Source organism: Anguilla anguilla, chromosome 7 (assembly GCF_013347855.1).
Source record: "Anguilla anguilla isolate fAngAng1 chromosome 7, fAngAng1.pri, whole genome shotgun sequence".
Taxonomy (NCBI): Eukaryota; Metazoa; Chordata; class Actinopteri; order Anguilliformes; family Anguillidae; genus Anguilla; species Anguilla anguilla.
The window spans coordinates 44,797,482-44,811,594 of record NC_049207.1 but is presented as its reverse complement, the minus strand read 5'-3'; the positions used below and the strand labels follow the sequence as shown (position 1 = coordinate 44,811,594).

General features: G+C 40.7%; 1 protein-coding gene and 1 long non-coding RNA gene across 8 annotated transcripts in view; both read right to left on the bottom strand.

The window, feature by feature from the left end:
* The window catches only part of LOC118232291 (glutamate receptor 2-like), a 37,554-nt gene extending 34,292 nt beyond the window's left edge, over positions 1 to 3,262 (bottom strand). Inside the window, exons 1-2 of one of the 7 annotated variants that reach the window (XR_004766243.1) lie at positions 2,403 to 3,255; positions 2,013 to 2,153 (exon numbers count right to left, since the gene is read on the bottom strand). Coding sequence is in view for 6 of the 7 variants with exons in the window: in XM_035427171.1 (XP_035283062.1) it covers positions 2,013 to 2,153; positions 2,403 to 2,493 (232 nt within the window). In the remaining variant the exon portion in view is untranslated. Of the gene's footprint in view, positions 1 to 2,012; positions 2,154 to 2,402 lie in introns of all 7 variants that reach the window. The other 6 variants (XM_035427171.1, XM_035427166.1, XM_035427165.1 and 3 more) reach the window with 6 other exon arrangements.
* Positions 3,263 to 4,196: 934 nt separating this feature from the next.
* LOC118232327 lies at positions 4,197 to 6,565 on the bottom strand. The gene is made up of 3 exons (XR_004766254.1): positions 6,116 to 6,565; positions 5,870 to 5,956; positions 4,197 to 5,729 (listed from the first exon to the last, which is right to left on the bottom strand). It is a non-coding gene; the product is annotated as an uncharacterized LOC118232327 (long non-coding RNA).
* Between the last annotated feature and the right edge of the window lie 7,548 nt (positions 6,566 to 14,113).

Sequence of the window (14,113 nt, the reverse complement as noted above, 5' to 3'; positions counted from 1 at the left end):
GCATGAAAAGAGCAAAGCTGCAAATCTAACGTAACGTCTTCTTCACTTAAAACGTACTTGATCTGAATATGAATCACTTGTAAAAGCTAATCAATGAAAAAGTATTATGAATCTACAAAGAATAAATACATTGCGTTGCTATATTGACTTAGGGTGCCATCTAGTGATATAAGAAATACAAATAAAAAGCTAATGACGAGCCAGCACTGACTGCAAGCTAACATTTTCTCCCCATCTAGTTCTGTTTGCTGGCTAATGTATTGGTGACATTATAAACATACAGTATGAATACGATAGCCTACCTCACATTTTGGTTCTCAATGCATTAAAAAAAAAAAAAAAGTTTTGATATGAAATCAAACATCCTAGCGACATGCTTTCAGATATATTTAGTGAGTATATATAGTCAGCATATTTAGTTAGACTTTGGGCCGTTATGTATAAATTGGGAACATATTCACTGAAGCGAAAGATACCCATACCAACCGTTTATCATGCTTATTCACATACAAGATATTGATGATTTTGCAAATCGAGTTCACACGATTCTGGGATGTGTAGCCTAACCGGCTCGTAATAGAGAGAACATAGACCCACCCTCTTTTCTCCATAAAGCGTTCTTTGTCAGCAATGCAATGCTCTTAAATACAAGCAACATAACAAGAAAATGCTATATTGTTACAGTAGTATTAGATTTTGAAAAGTAAATTGGGCCGTATGAATTGTGGGACGAAGACATCATTCCACTATATCTCTTCAGCTGACAATAAAGTGTCAAACGTCGCGATGGGCTATTGCTTAGGGAAGCATGGGGATTGACAGCGACGAGTTCAGTTGTGTGTGCTGACCTGTGCCGTGACAATGTTTGCTTTTATACACTGGTCAGCTTCCACCTGTCACAAGAGCATGGTGCAGCGATTCTTTCCGAGTTAAAGCTTCGTTCGAACGAAGATGAGATGCAATTGGTTTGACATAAAAAAGCTTGTTAGGTCTTTTATTTATTATACATGCATGCGTGGAACAAAGGTTTTGTGAATTCGTTAACAAAATCACCTTAGTATAACGACTAGCCTACTCGGTGCCTACACCAAACGTGATTTATATTGTAGCTACCGTAGGCTACTGTAAATTGACCGAAAACGTATTGTCAAACCAATATGATTCGTATAGTGGTGCATACATCAAAATTTGGAATAATCTGGAACCACAACCCCGATCAGAGGAATTTATCATACCAGTGCTTTAATCAAGAAATCTGGGAAAGTGAGCGTGCGGTAGCCTATGCACATGATCCATAATTTTTTCAATGAAATGGAATATACAGTAGGTTAACCCTGTAAGGATGTACTGGAGTTCTTTCTTTACATTATTTGTGTTTTCGTATTTAATACTTGCACATTTCGTTTTCACATCTGCTTTTTCGGCGCAGTTTGTCCACATTAAAGCCCATCCACCGCTCTGTATCTAGCCAACGCGAGTTGCGAGCCTAATTTATTCTCTTTATCTCTGTATATTCAGGATCTTTCAGCACAAGGAAAGTCAACGGGTTTAAGGAATTGGCGTTTGATAGCAATTTGCATTTGACTTACCCGATCTTACTCAGGTAGCAAGATAAATAACCCATACTTTACAATAAATACGGCGTTGAGGGTGTAAAACTTGACAGAAACAAAGAATTGTTCAATTTCTATAGCAATCGTCCGTTTGCCTTCCCTACTTACAAATGAGTGTCTAATTATTAGCGTGTGGGGACGAGGAAGCCATTTCTAAACCTGTTACTGTGCAAATCGAACTTTACAATGTAGCATATGATGCGTCAGTTCAAACCAATTTACGAAATGTTTCAACACGTTGTTTTTAACCTTTGGTGATCGACTTAAGCTACATGTAGTGTATTATAAACAAGCAGGTGACACAAATTAGGGTACTTTGTTTGCTTAATCTGTCAGTGGGTATTTCATCAGCAAATTAAACGCTGTCTGTCCATTCACGTTTAAAATAATGTTACTCACAACAATTGGTGACGGCAAAACTGTTTGCTACTTCCAGATTGTCAATATGTGGCGTCAGTCTGAACTCGGACGTGCCGAATTGGACCATTCCTATTCGGAATGCACTGTATTCCTGATCAGCTCCTCTTGGAAACAAGCCCCCTGCAGAACACAACCAGAAAAACGCTCAGACAACAGATTGCACAACTACAATCTTACATCTATGTATTAATACAAATCCTTCCATGCCATCGTATGAGTTTTGGTACTATAAACTTGCTTTAACAGTGTCAACCATGGACCATAGCTTGCTATGCTTTGACAATGAATTACACAGTAATAGTGAACCATGCTATGTATTGTTTAATGAAATAACATTCTGCCATGCACATTTTGTATTAGCCTACATACCTATTTGTACACCGGGAGAGCCACCAACCGCCAGTCCCAAGAGAAAAGCAAGAAGGAAGACGGGTGTATTCATGATCTTTTCGATTTCCATAGAAAATGTGACCACATCCACCGAAGAAATCCCTCGTTTTAACAACAGCAGTCGGTTTTAGATCCTGTTCATATTGATGGTGAACAACCTGATGAGAATCAGCTCTGGTATGTTGTGCTGATGATTATATTACGCAAGGATCCTAACTCCTATTCCAACAGCGAAAGAACTGTAATGTTGGTTTTTGTTTCTCCTCCGAGGCGCCGTCCCTCTGAATCGGTACCTTCGCTCACACTCTGGAGCACTGCACGTCCTTCCGTCGCTCACTGAAGCTCGTTTCAGCCTCACGGACAAGGCAGGAATGTTAATGAGGACGTAAAGAGACGAAGACAGCCGAGTGTACTCCTTTCATTCGTTCGCCACTGAGCTCCTTCGTTGCTTAACGTATGGATTCCATAGTTTTATACGTTCGTTTATACGGTATTTAAAACTGTATTTATAATGTTGTATTGGTTGGGACCTAACATTAAAACGTATGAAACAAAATATATGGGTTGTTCATGTTCTACTCAATCAATGGATATCTGCATGGGTATTGGATTGAGATGTGACCACAATGAAATCTCCCATTAGTATATTAACGCATCTGCATTTATCTGTTTATTTATTTAATTCAGAAACCTTCAATCATTAAACCAATTATTGTCTTTGGAATTTCTTCAGTGTTGTAAGGTTTTACATGCAACAGTACAAGTCTGTACCCAGTAGGGCTTATTACTGCTATCCCGGAGCTTACACGTGAATGCCTCTTAAACTCATCATCAGTATCTTATTTTCAACTACCGCATATTTGGGGATCTGTAATACTCGGTGGCTCTTGAGCATTCAGAGATGTGTGCTGCACGAGAAAAGCCCGTGATGAACAATGACTCTCGCTTAGTCAATTAAAATGATGTCATCCATCCGTATCTTGTCATTAAACACAAAAGATATCTCAGACTCCTGAACCATGCATATTCATCAACTGGCAGAGCATTAGATTGAACTGAAACAAATGATCTTCACAGAAAACTGTTGGGTGGGGTGTATACTTTCACTTTCGTACTTGTATTTTACTCGATTTCTATTGAAATCTAACTGGTATAAACAATTTGAGAAATTGAAAACGGAAGTTGATGTAAGCAGATGCGAACTTCTTAAATGATATTCGTTGATGACGTAATCTTGGAATGATTTTTTCAGAACCTTGGACAGGGTCGATCCCTGAAGGATATTTGTCTGGTAACGGAATGCTCTTACAAGCAATACTTGCTAGGCTAAGTCTTGTCATGCTTGTAATTGTTGAAGTGCCTTAGGGACCAATTCTCAAGTCTGGGCTATCACTCTAGACTGTATCAAATGGCGTCCTATATGCGGTTACTCAAGGCACTTGATCACGACGCAGGCATGAATTAATTCCAGCCAATTAAAGAAGCCTGAAAAATGACTGAACATAAGTTGAATTTATGTCAATTTATACAATTCAACAACATTTTTTTTTTTTGCACTTATGTCCGTTATGTTTGCACTAGTATTGTAGTGGTGTATTGTTACAGCCATTCCATCTGTACTGAGATTCCACCAGCCTAGCCGTGTATTAATAAAAGACACTTGAACTTTAAAGACACTTGAAGCAATGCAATTACAATTTTAATTAATATTAATAAAAATATAGGGTACGATAAAAGGGAAATACAAATGTCTGAAGAAGTCTTACCTAACCCATATTTTACTTTGCATTTGAAATAAAACACAAAATAATGTGTTAAACAAGAAAAAAGAACATAAGGGTAATTGACAATATAACATCACAGGAGGTTTTAACAGTGCAAAAACTATGTGCATATTACATGGCATATGATTGCACTGCAGAAATGCTTATGATTATTTAAACAAAAAACATTTTCAATACAGCTATGTCAACACAAACATCCTATGTGTCAATTTTATTCTCTCTCTTCTATTTCTACTAAAGTGAAGCAGACGGGGATGTCGTTGAAGTGCTTGCTTGTCTCTAATAACTCTTAACTTGGCACATTCATAAATGTCTGCTCTAGTTTCTCGCTGTAATTCAATGGAGGAATAATATTCAGCAAAATCTTTTTTAATTGGTGCATGGAAGAAAGGCACATCCTGTTTGTTCTCTTTCAAGCTACATAATGCCCAAAGGCCTTTTCTTCCTGCTATTTCTGTCTTTTGAGCTTCCGACTTTTGTCTGCCCTTTACCCAGCAATTAATTTGTTCTCATAAATTCTACTGTTATGGCCCCTCCATACACACTTTATTGATGTCGCAATTTCTTCAGTGCCCATGGGAGAGAGATACAGCTTTTCTTGCTGTTAAACTACCTTATATTTACTTATACATTCTAAAATGAAATCGTAAGGGCAGATATTATGAAGGTTCAGTTAATGAAAAATGTGTCTATATGATCATAAATCAAGTTAAATAGTCACTTTTCAAATGGGCATCAATTTAACAGAATGTGGGATCTGGTGAGGAGAGAGAGCACACAAAAACGCATCGGGTGATTGTTCTGGAGTCAATAAGATAAGACTAAATGTGCCAGTGAATCAGTGATGGCTTGAGAGAGCTCATCTCTAGTTAAACTTCACTGCAGTGGAGACAACTATGATAGAGGGTCAACCCATCCACATGTTCCAACAGGAAATAGAAAGATAATCCATGTAGTCTAAAAGGAATTTGGGAGATAATCTATGCACTCTAACAGGAAGCAGTAATTAACCCATGTTCTCAAAGAAGAAGCAGGTAGTGAATCTATGCATTCTACCAGGAAGCAGTAATTAAGCCTTGGACTCAGGCACATAGCAGGATGTAAATCCATGCACTCTAACAGTGTTAGACCTAGTGTGTGCATCTTGACCACAGAGAGTGGGCAGGCAAGCTTTTTTAGTGTATAGGGGGCCAAGAGACTATGTCCTTGCAAGAACAGCTGGTCAAGTGGAAGCTTCTAGAAACAGTCAGCAGTGCAGTGTGGCCTGGGCAATTACAGATAAGGCAGAAGGCACAGCACAGAGTGGAGAGGACCAATGGGATATCTACAGTCGATGGACCGCCAGCTGAGATTGGCCCGCTTTGTGACCTTCCGGAAACTGCATGATGGAATCCTTGGAAAGGAATGGAAGCTTGAGCGATGGTCCCCGATGTGAAGCATCCCATTGCCAATGTCAGGAGACCCTGACCAAGACTAATAACTCTGCCCGAATCGATTCCAGCACAGCACTCCCAAGGACAAGCTGCAGTTGAGACCTGGATTATTCTTCATTTATTTGCTAGGCAGACACCTTGTTCCCCACGGAGAATATACATACATTTCATTTACACGTATGATATACCTACGTAGGAAGTGAGATATTTACTGAAGCAAATTCCTTACCTGTGACCTTCGGATGACAGAAGCAGTTGTCTTGATTCAATGCCTGTAATCTAGGTCTCAGGCCCGACCAACACAAAGTCCTGGCAGCTGAAATGAATCACACCCACCTCTTAATGGGGAGTGAAGGACGATGCAAAATATAGGAACGTCCCTACTAAACAGCACAGCTCCTCACAAGTAAAGTTCTGGGGTTAGACATGTCCTCTAGACTAGCCAGAACCTGTGAATTAATTGGAGATTAATTACCTTTTGTTGCAGTATAACATGTGCTAGGGCAGGAAGGACTGATGGTTTTTTTTTTCTCATCTGTGCAGGGAGTAATGAATAATCAATCAGGGTAAGTGTTTGCTGTACTCTTCACAATCCAGGGCAAATATGTTGGTTTAAGGCTAATGTGGCAGGGCTCGGTTTGTGGGAGTGGTTCAGGGCAATCAGAGGACCACACCTGCTGGTTAAATAGGCACACACACCTGGAGTGCATCAATAATTAGTCCAGGTGTTTAAAGTGTGCTTTCCTCTGGGTAGGTGTCTGTGACCAAGGAATTCACAACCTGAGATAGACACAGGGAGTTACCAGCAAGGAAAAAGCTGTTTTGTAATTTTGTTTTTTTTGTCTTTGTTATTTTAGTTGATTGTGTTGGTTTATTATTCTTACACAGATCCCGTGAGGGTGAAAGGCAAAGTTGTTTTATTTATTTTTGCAATGTCCGCTATCTCTTTCTCTCACTCTTATAAAATACATAACGGAATATTCCGGAATTCTCGCATCTCCCTGTGTCTAACTCTTCTGTCCATCAAAGGGGTGTGTCACAGCATGTGACAGCTAAACTTTTTGAATACATCTCACTCTTCACAAATATATGATGGATTTTCTGACCATTGGTTGCCTGTAGTGCAGCCAGCTGCCCAGACAACACTTTGGGCCCCCTGAAAAATTTGCTGAGAAAGAAATAGGTTTCTATGGGATTGATGTGGAAAAAGTTGCATTAGGGTGTAAGAGAGTACCCAAGGAGTGCTTGAGCCTTGCTTAGCCACAACCTCTAAGATCTGACAGTCCATCTAATGACAACTATGATCTAATTTGAGATAATGTATGCACGAAGACTGAGCAATCAGAAACAGCGGGATATTCACTTGCATGCTTAAGCATCCAGTAAGATATTCCAACTGAGTTTATTTGACTGAATCTTAATTGCTTGGGACAATAAGAGTCAAAAAGGGAATAAGCAATTCTCCATGCTGCAATTATGGGTGGTCCATGCATACTTATCTCAGTACACAGCTGTCAACACAGGTAAAGATGGTTGAACAAAGCAAGTCTGACAAATGCCTGGGAAGCCTAGCTAAGGCAGGAGCAAACAAACTCGCTAAATGTGGGGCTAACAAGAAGAACAGGAAGCCAGGGGTGGGGGAGGGGCTTTGGGGAGCCCAATGCTTCAGGGGAAAGCATCCTGCGTTTAATTGACAGGTGAGAGAGCACCAATGAGCACCTACTGAATAATGAACAAAGACTGAATCTGAGAAGTTTTGATAACTGCTCTTCTGTGCACACCTCAGCCCATGCAGGCAGACAATTTCACTGCACTTATAGTGCCAGCTCTAGTTTTTTTTTTGTCACTGTCACTGTCCCAGTGTTTTTGAAAATGCAGGACAGGAACATTTTAATTCAGTGCTTCATGGATTTCTTGAAACGGCCCAAAGTGTTGTGCGGATACCCTTGGGGATTGTTTGGTGGGCGCACGGCCAAAATAATGAGGGTGTTGGAATCAATACAACGATGACCTTTGTGGTGGTTGCTGGAAGAGGTGCACGCTCCTTTCAACTTGTTATGGAGAGCACAATGTTTCTACACATTCAAAAACACTGGTATACCTTGCAGCATAAGCAATTTTTTTTTTTTAGTTTTACCATTTATGGCACCCGTGTGCCATGGCCATTGTTCAGTACAGCTGTATTTTCATTTTCCATTCCCATTTCTTATTAGTTTCCAAAAAAACAAACAAAAAAAGAAAGATGCCACTTCAACATACCCGTGGTGTCAGCATAAAACACACGGACACTTTGGATTAGACCAGTACGCCTGCTGAGTGTGAAGGAGTCAGGGACTCACGGGACAGTAAAAGAACTCAATCATCAGCGGCCATCTCCGGTAATTCCATTGCATTGTTCCGTTTCAGGCTTCCATCCGTTTCAGGTCTTCCGCCGTTCAAATCAGTGGAACCCTGGCCCCTTTCTTCAACCTCAGCCTGTCTGGAACTCATTTTATTTCAAATCTCCACCACTTTCGGAATCAGTGCGCTGCTGAAAATAGATAGCTCGACAAGAAGATGGATCTCCCCTTTTCCTGCATGTCCAGTGTTATCAGAATGAGCGTAAAACAGGCATAATAATAAAATAATAAAAATTACAGGGAAACATGTTTAGATGGGGGTTTAATGGGAGAAGACAAAAAAATCTGGTCAGTTTGACCGATAGTTTCTGATACATATTCCTGTTTGTGTAAATGTCTAATGCAATTTGAGGATGCTAACTGACAATACTATTTTAGCAAACAATATACATCATATTACTAAAAACTTTGTTGAAAAATCAGCACAATTGGAAGTAATCATGACATCGCACCTTAATAATGGAGGGTTTAAGACTATGATGTATGACATATATCTCAGCCTGTAATAATCCTTTATTAATAACTCAAATCAAATTCAGGAAGTCTAAGGAATCCAGCTGACTGCTGTGCTAAAAGGCAGCGTCAGCAGCAGCAAGTCATTCGGCAATGTGTTTTGTTCTAAGAACAGCTGGGATCATGCATGCATATAAAAAGTTTAACTTTTGACTCCCTAAGACAGCTCTGCCTGGAAATTAACCCCTTTTCTGACCAATTGAATACAGCAAACCACAAGTCTTCTACCACTGTCTGCTTAGAGTTTATATGTAAAAATGAAGGAATCTGTTATGATCTGTTTACCTTAAACAACTTTCATAAATTACTTGTTAGCTAGCTTGCAATATATGTTAGTACACCCTGTAGCTGCTGTTAAAATATTAAAGTGTGAAAAGCTAAACTAGTTTTCCAATCATTTAACTCACTATTTTAGCATTGGCTGACAAAAATGCTGGATAATGTCCATGAAGACATATATGTATTTATAGAGATTTGACAGCTTTAAAATAAGCATAGCTCATATTGTCTTGTAATTAATTTACAATACCGAGATGTTCATCTAAATTCACCACATTTTGGTGTGATTTTGCTTGCACTTGCACTGGTGATGGCGTTAGCAAATGACAGTTTGGTTACTGTGCTGCAGGGTGGTCGATTACTGGGTCAACAGCAAGAAGCAAACTCAACGAGCTGTACCGCACCTTCAGCATCAGTACAATTATAATATCAAATGGGGGGGGGGGGGTAATATAAAAGCAGCCCACAGCAGGTCAGGGGCAAGATTCAGATGAGAAGGCCAAGGTTGTCTAGAAGTTTATGGCACCCTGAAGTGGGGCCAGTCAACCTTCGCAAGATGTCAGCGGTCCAAATGGGAATGAGGAACCGTAGGGATGGCGCCTGCAGTTCCATATCAAGAGGCAGGGGGCAGCATTATCAGAAAATCTGGGTTAGCTTAGGAGGACCAAATAAGCCTTACATTTCAGTCACCGGTCCGCTTGCAGTGACCAGGATCTTGTCTTGACAGCCTGTTGGGAGCTGAATGTATTTCAGATGTGCTGATCTAAGCAGCCGCATGCAAAAGCACCCTTCAGCAACACCCCCCCACCCATGTATCCATCCATCTCTGTCTAACCATCCGTGACCATATTCTGCACAGTAATGCTAACTGCCAGGCAATGCCTCTAATAATGTTCTGGCATGATATTTTTGTATCTTATGCCCACTACACGATTGCACAACTAGAAAGTATCAAAGAGAACCCTTCCTAAATTTATAAGAGAGTCAGACACAGTCTCAATATTTAAATAGAGATTAAAAATGCAACATAATGCTCCAGTTTAAAATCAGTTATAGTCTGGAGACAAGGTGGGAGAAGCCTGTAGCCATAGAGTATTGCGGGTGGCATCGTTTCCTTACTGTCACCTGTCAATCAACTGTGACCCCACTTTGCATGGTTTGGCTCTTGATAGGCAGGTATGGTTGTCTCCACCTCGTGACTGAATGGGTTCTCAATCCTTGTCCTAGTAGCTATGCAGCAATAGGATACTCCTGGCTGGGCCACTTTGTAACACCCAGTTTGTACCCCTGTTATTTTATTACACTCCCTGTTGTTCTACATTTAGAAATAATTATGTATTCCCTCTTGCAGATTTCTATATCTAAAGTATTTGGCTAAAAGCAAAATATTTGCTGATTATGTCTTGTCATTTTATTCAAAATATCTGTTTCATTTCCAATCCATATTTTAAATTATCCAATGTTTCCAAATCAATTTAATACCTTATGAAACTTAAAGTTAATTTTCAGGTTAGAACTGTGGGTACTGTGGACTCCAAGGGCCTAATTCTGGCAGGCAGGAGGAGCTCAGTATATTGACTTGAGCTATGCACCTGCAAATGTGTCAAGAAAACAATTCGGGGGAACTTCCTGTTCAACAGATGTAATGTTCACAATATAACAGAATGTTCCGGCCATTGCATAAGCTCTTAAGTTCAAGGTCAGAGCGCTCTTCCATTCTGCGTTTATTTAAGAGATGCAGTTGCTTATTTGTGTCGTGGGAGCTGTTGAGTGGGGTGTTATAATTTGCTGAGTGAGTGTGAGTGTGGGGGGGTGGTGGGGGTGTTGAAATTAAAATGTGCTACATGACAGATGGATTTTCAGGACTATCCAGGGACATTCCCATTTTAAAATCTTTAGATTTTCCTGTGGTTTTCCTCCCGGACATTTTCATTTGTAATAAATGGATACTGACGACACACTCAAGTGTAGATCTCTAAAGGTTTGAAGAAAAAAAAAACGAGTTACATTTAAGCGAGGACAGAAAAAGCCGCTAAAATCTCTTACAAGCCTGTGTCGACTCATATTTAAACATGACGTCAGTATTTTTTGGAAGTAAACACTGCGTTATTTTAATCTAATAAAAAAGAATAGCGACATAAAATAACGAGCAGAAGGTCTGCCTTACCTTGGTGGAAGGCATTTAGATAGCCCACCGGAAGCAGCCTGACCTCACAGCAATGGCGTGGGCTCGGTCAGCCGCAGGCGTTGTCATTACACAGAGACTGAGCACGCCGCCTAAGGTGGTGGAGTACACTGGGACTCGGAATGCGGGCCGCTTGTTTAGTCATTGATATAAACGCGGGGCTTACGCGCGGCAGACTTGCTCGCTTGGCGACGGGTTTCCTTTCTCCCCGCTGACTGCCGCGTCCTGTGTGAACGCGAGGAACAGCTTTTTTAGACCCGCTCGGATTTCAACCACGACGACGTGAACAATCCCCGAGAGGTGCTTCCCCGTTTTATTTATTTATTTATTTATTTATTTTTTTACAGCAACGGGCCGTTTTCTGCAGGGAATTAACCATTCAAATCTGACAGCCAAGCAGTCTTTTAAAAACCAAGCTTTAGACAACCATCTTTCCAGTGCTGATTTTTGGTGGATTCCCACAATTCTCAGTCACTGACATTGCCAGGAAACAGAATGCTGAACGCTCGCTTTCTCATTGTAATACAATGCATCATTCATCAGCTCAGCTGGTGTAATCTTAAATCACATCGGCCCAAGTGTTGCATTGTGGCTGTGTTTCTCCTTCATTTGCTGGCAAATGTTGTACGCCAACAGCTTGGACTGAAGAGTTCTTCTTGCTTTCTTTTGAGAAAGATCGCTTGTGACAGCTTATAAACCATAAATAAAAAAGTAAATGGTAACATTTTAGTCATTTTTCCTTCAATAACAAAATAAACAAGATATCCAGGGCCAATTGCTGTTGGGGGATTTAATTTCCATAGCGTAATACTTCATGAGACAAGCATTGTTTTTTTTGTTTTTTTTCACTTAGCAGAATTTTTTTCTCATGGCATTGAGCATGCTATGGAGCACGACATGAAATGGAAAAAGTAGGCCAAAATGTCCTCGGTTGGAGGTGGTAAATACATTCATTACACTCTAAGAGCGTTCTGCGAGGAGACCGGGCGTGACGTCCGTCTCCCAGGCGTCGGAGTGGCCGGAGCTGAACCGGCTCGAAGCGGAGAGGCGGTCACGTCACGCCTGCTTATGATGATACGTTCACCCGCGCAGCCAGCCAAGGCCCGATGCCTGCCGGGGAGAAACCCTCCACCCATCTCCAGGCTTTTCCGGTCCTTTCTATCCCCACAAGTGAGGGGGCATGATGCTATTCCGCGATTGGTTCCTCCTGAGGTGGAGCCAAGGCCCCTTAACCACTCCAGACGTGCTTATGCTTGTGCTTGTATCCTCAGAATCCCACAGATGGAAAATAAAAATTAAATATATTTAAATGAAAGAAAATATCCTGTTTTTTTCTTTACTGCTATCTATACCACTCTATCTTTACCATTATCTATATATCTGATATGGTGTATCGCTCTTCAATATACGCCTGGATTCAGTCAACATCTATCATTATCTATCACTACAGAAAAGTGTTCTTTCTTCACAGTTTGGTGAGTTATTTATAACTGATGAACTTGCCAAACAGTGTTCGTGAAAGGGGAAAAATGCTTGTATTTAATTTCGAGCCAAAATGTAGAACACAAATGGAATCTTAGCCTTAATCTCTGCATGTTGTTAAAAAATTATGAGATAATGACAGACAGAATACAAACAAAATTTACTAAGTTATAACTAGCAAGGTAAATCAAGCTGCTACTCATCCAACAGAGCATGTGACATGAGCTACAGTTTGATTTCAACACTGGATCTAGCTTTCTCTATACACATCAGACTTCCAAATACACGTGTAAGCTATGTACAGTATGGATTTACGCTTAAAACAATACAACACATTTCTAGCGACGCACAAGGGAATTGGAGGAACTGGAGCCTACTCCCGAATATGTGACGTGAAGGGCTAATCAGTTTTAGCTGCTAACGATCAGTGACTGTGCCCCTGGTGCACTGCTCAGCTCTCGTTAGGGAGAAGCCTGTGTGATGTAGGTTACAGCGCCAGAACGCGGCCGGCACTTTGAGCTGCGCCCGCGGCGTCGGGAATGCGAACAGACGTCTGAGGATAAGGCAGCGGTACGAAAGCACGAGCCGGGAGCGGCGTCAGTGTCCAGGAAACGCCAAACGAAAAGATCCGACATCCGTAAGCAGAATTATTTTTATCTGCCTGTTGATGCGACGCTACTTTAGTACGAAAACATGGGGATACTGATGCCCATTTGCATTTTTCACGGCAATAGCGAGAGGATTGCTTAATTATGAGGAAACATCAATCAGACAGAGAGAGAGAAAGCAAGAGCGAAAGAGAGAGAGAGAGAGAGAGATGTCATTTCAATGACACATCAATGAATCACAAATCATGACAGGTGTGCACATGTCTACAGGCCATGAAGCAATAGCAGCCCTTGGGAGATTAATAAAGAGAGATTTTCACAGAAGATGAAACTGGTATCAGAGGTCTCAACAAGGATTGCACGATGACCCAAAGCAATCTTCCAGTTCAACGAGAAATTAATCCATGAGTATGGGCAATGTGTGACACTTATGTCCACTAGAGGGCACTGCAAGTCATTTTTGAGATTATCAAGCACACACAATAATATTAGCAGATTAGGTGGAATAGTGGGCAAGAACAAACAAAAATAAGATCCTGATGAAGGGCTTAAGATGCTTGTGCATGTAAGCCCCAGGATTGCAATAATAAGCCCTCCTGGGTACAGACTTGCACTATTGCAGGTAAAACCTTATAACACTGAAGATATTTCAGAGACAGATATTGGTTTATTGAATTGAATTGAATTGAATATTTAATTCTGAATGTCTGCTTTAAATAAATAAGTAAATAAATAAATAATGCTTTGGCTTTGCAACAGACCCAGCCAAAATGAAAATCCAAGCTGACAGATTTTCAATGTTTAATTGATACATTTGATCCATTTTAGGACAACGTTTCAAGCAGATGGCTAATTTGCATGACCTCCATGGTTTTCTCCAGTGCATCAGCATTCTCATTTTCAGGTCGCTGCATTCTACACCCGTGAGAGTGACTGGACTGCTACAGAAATCTAATCTAGGTGTCTGTTGCCATGGCAGCAAGTCCATACTTAACGGGTTATGTGGG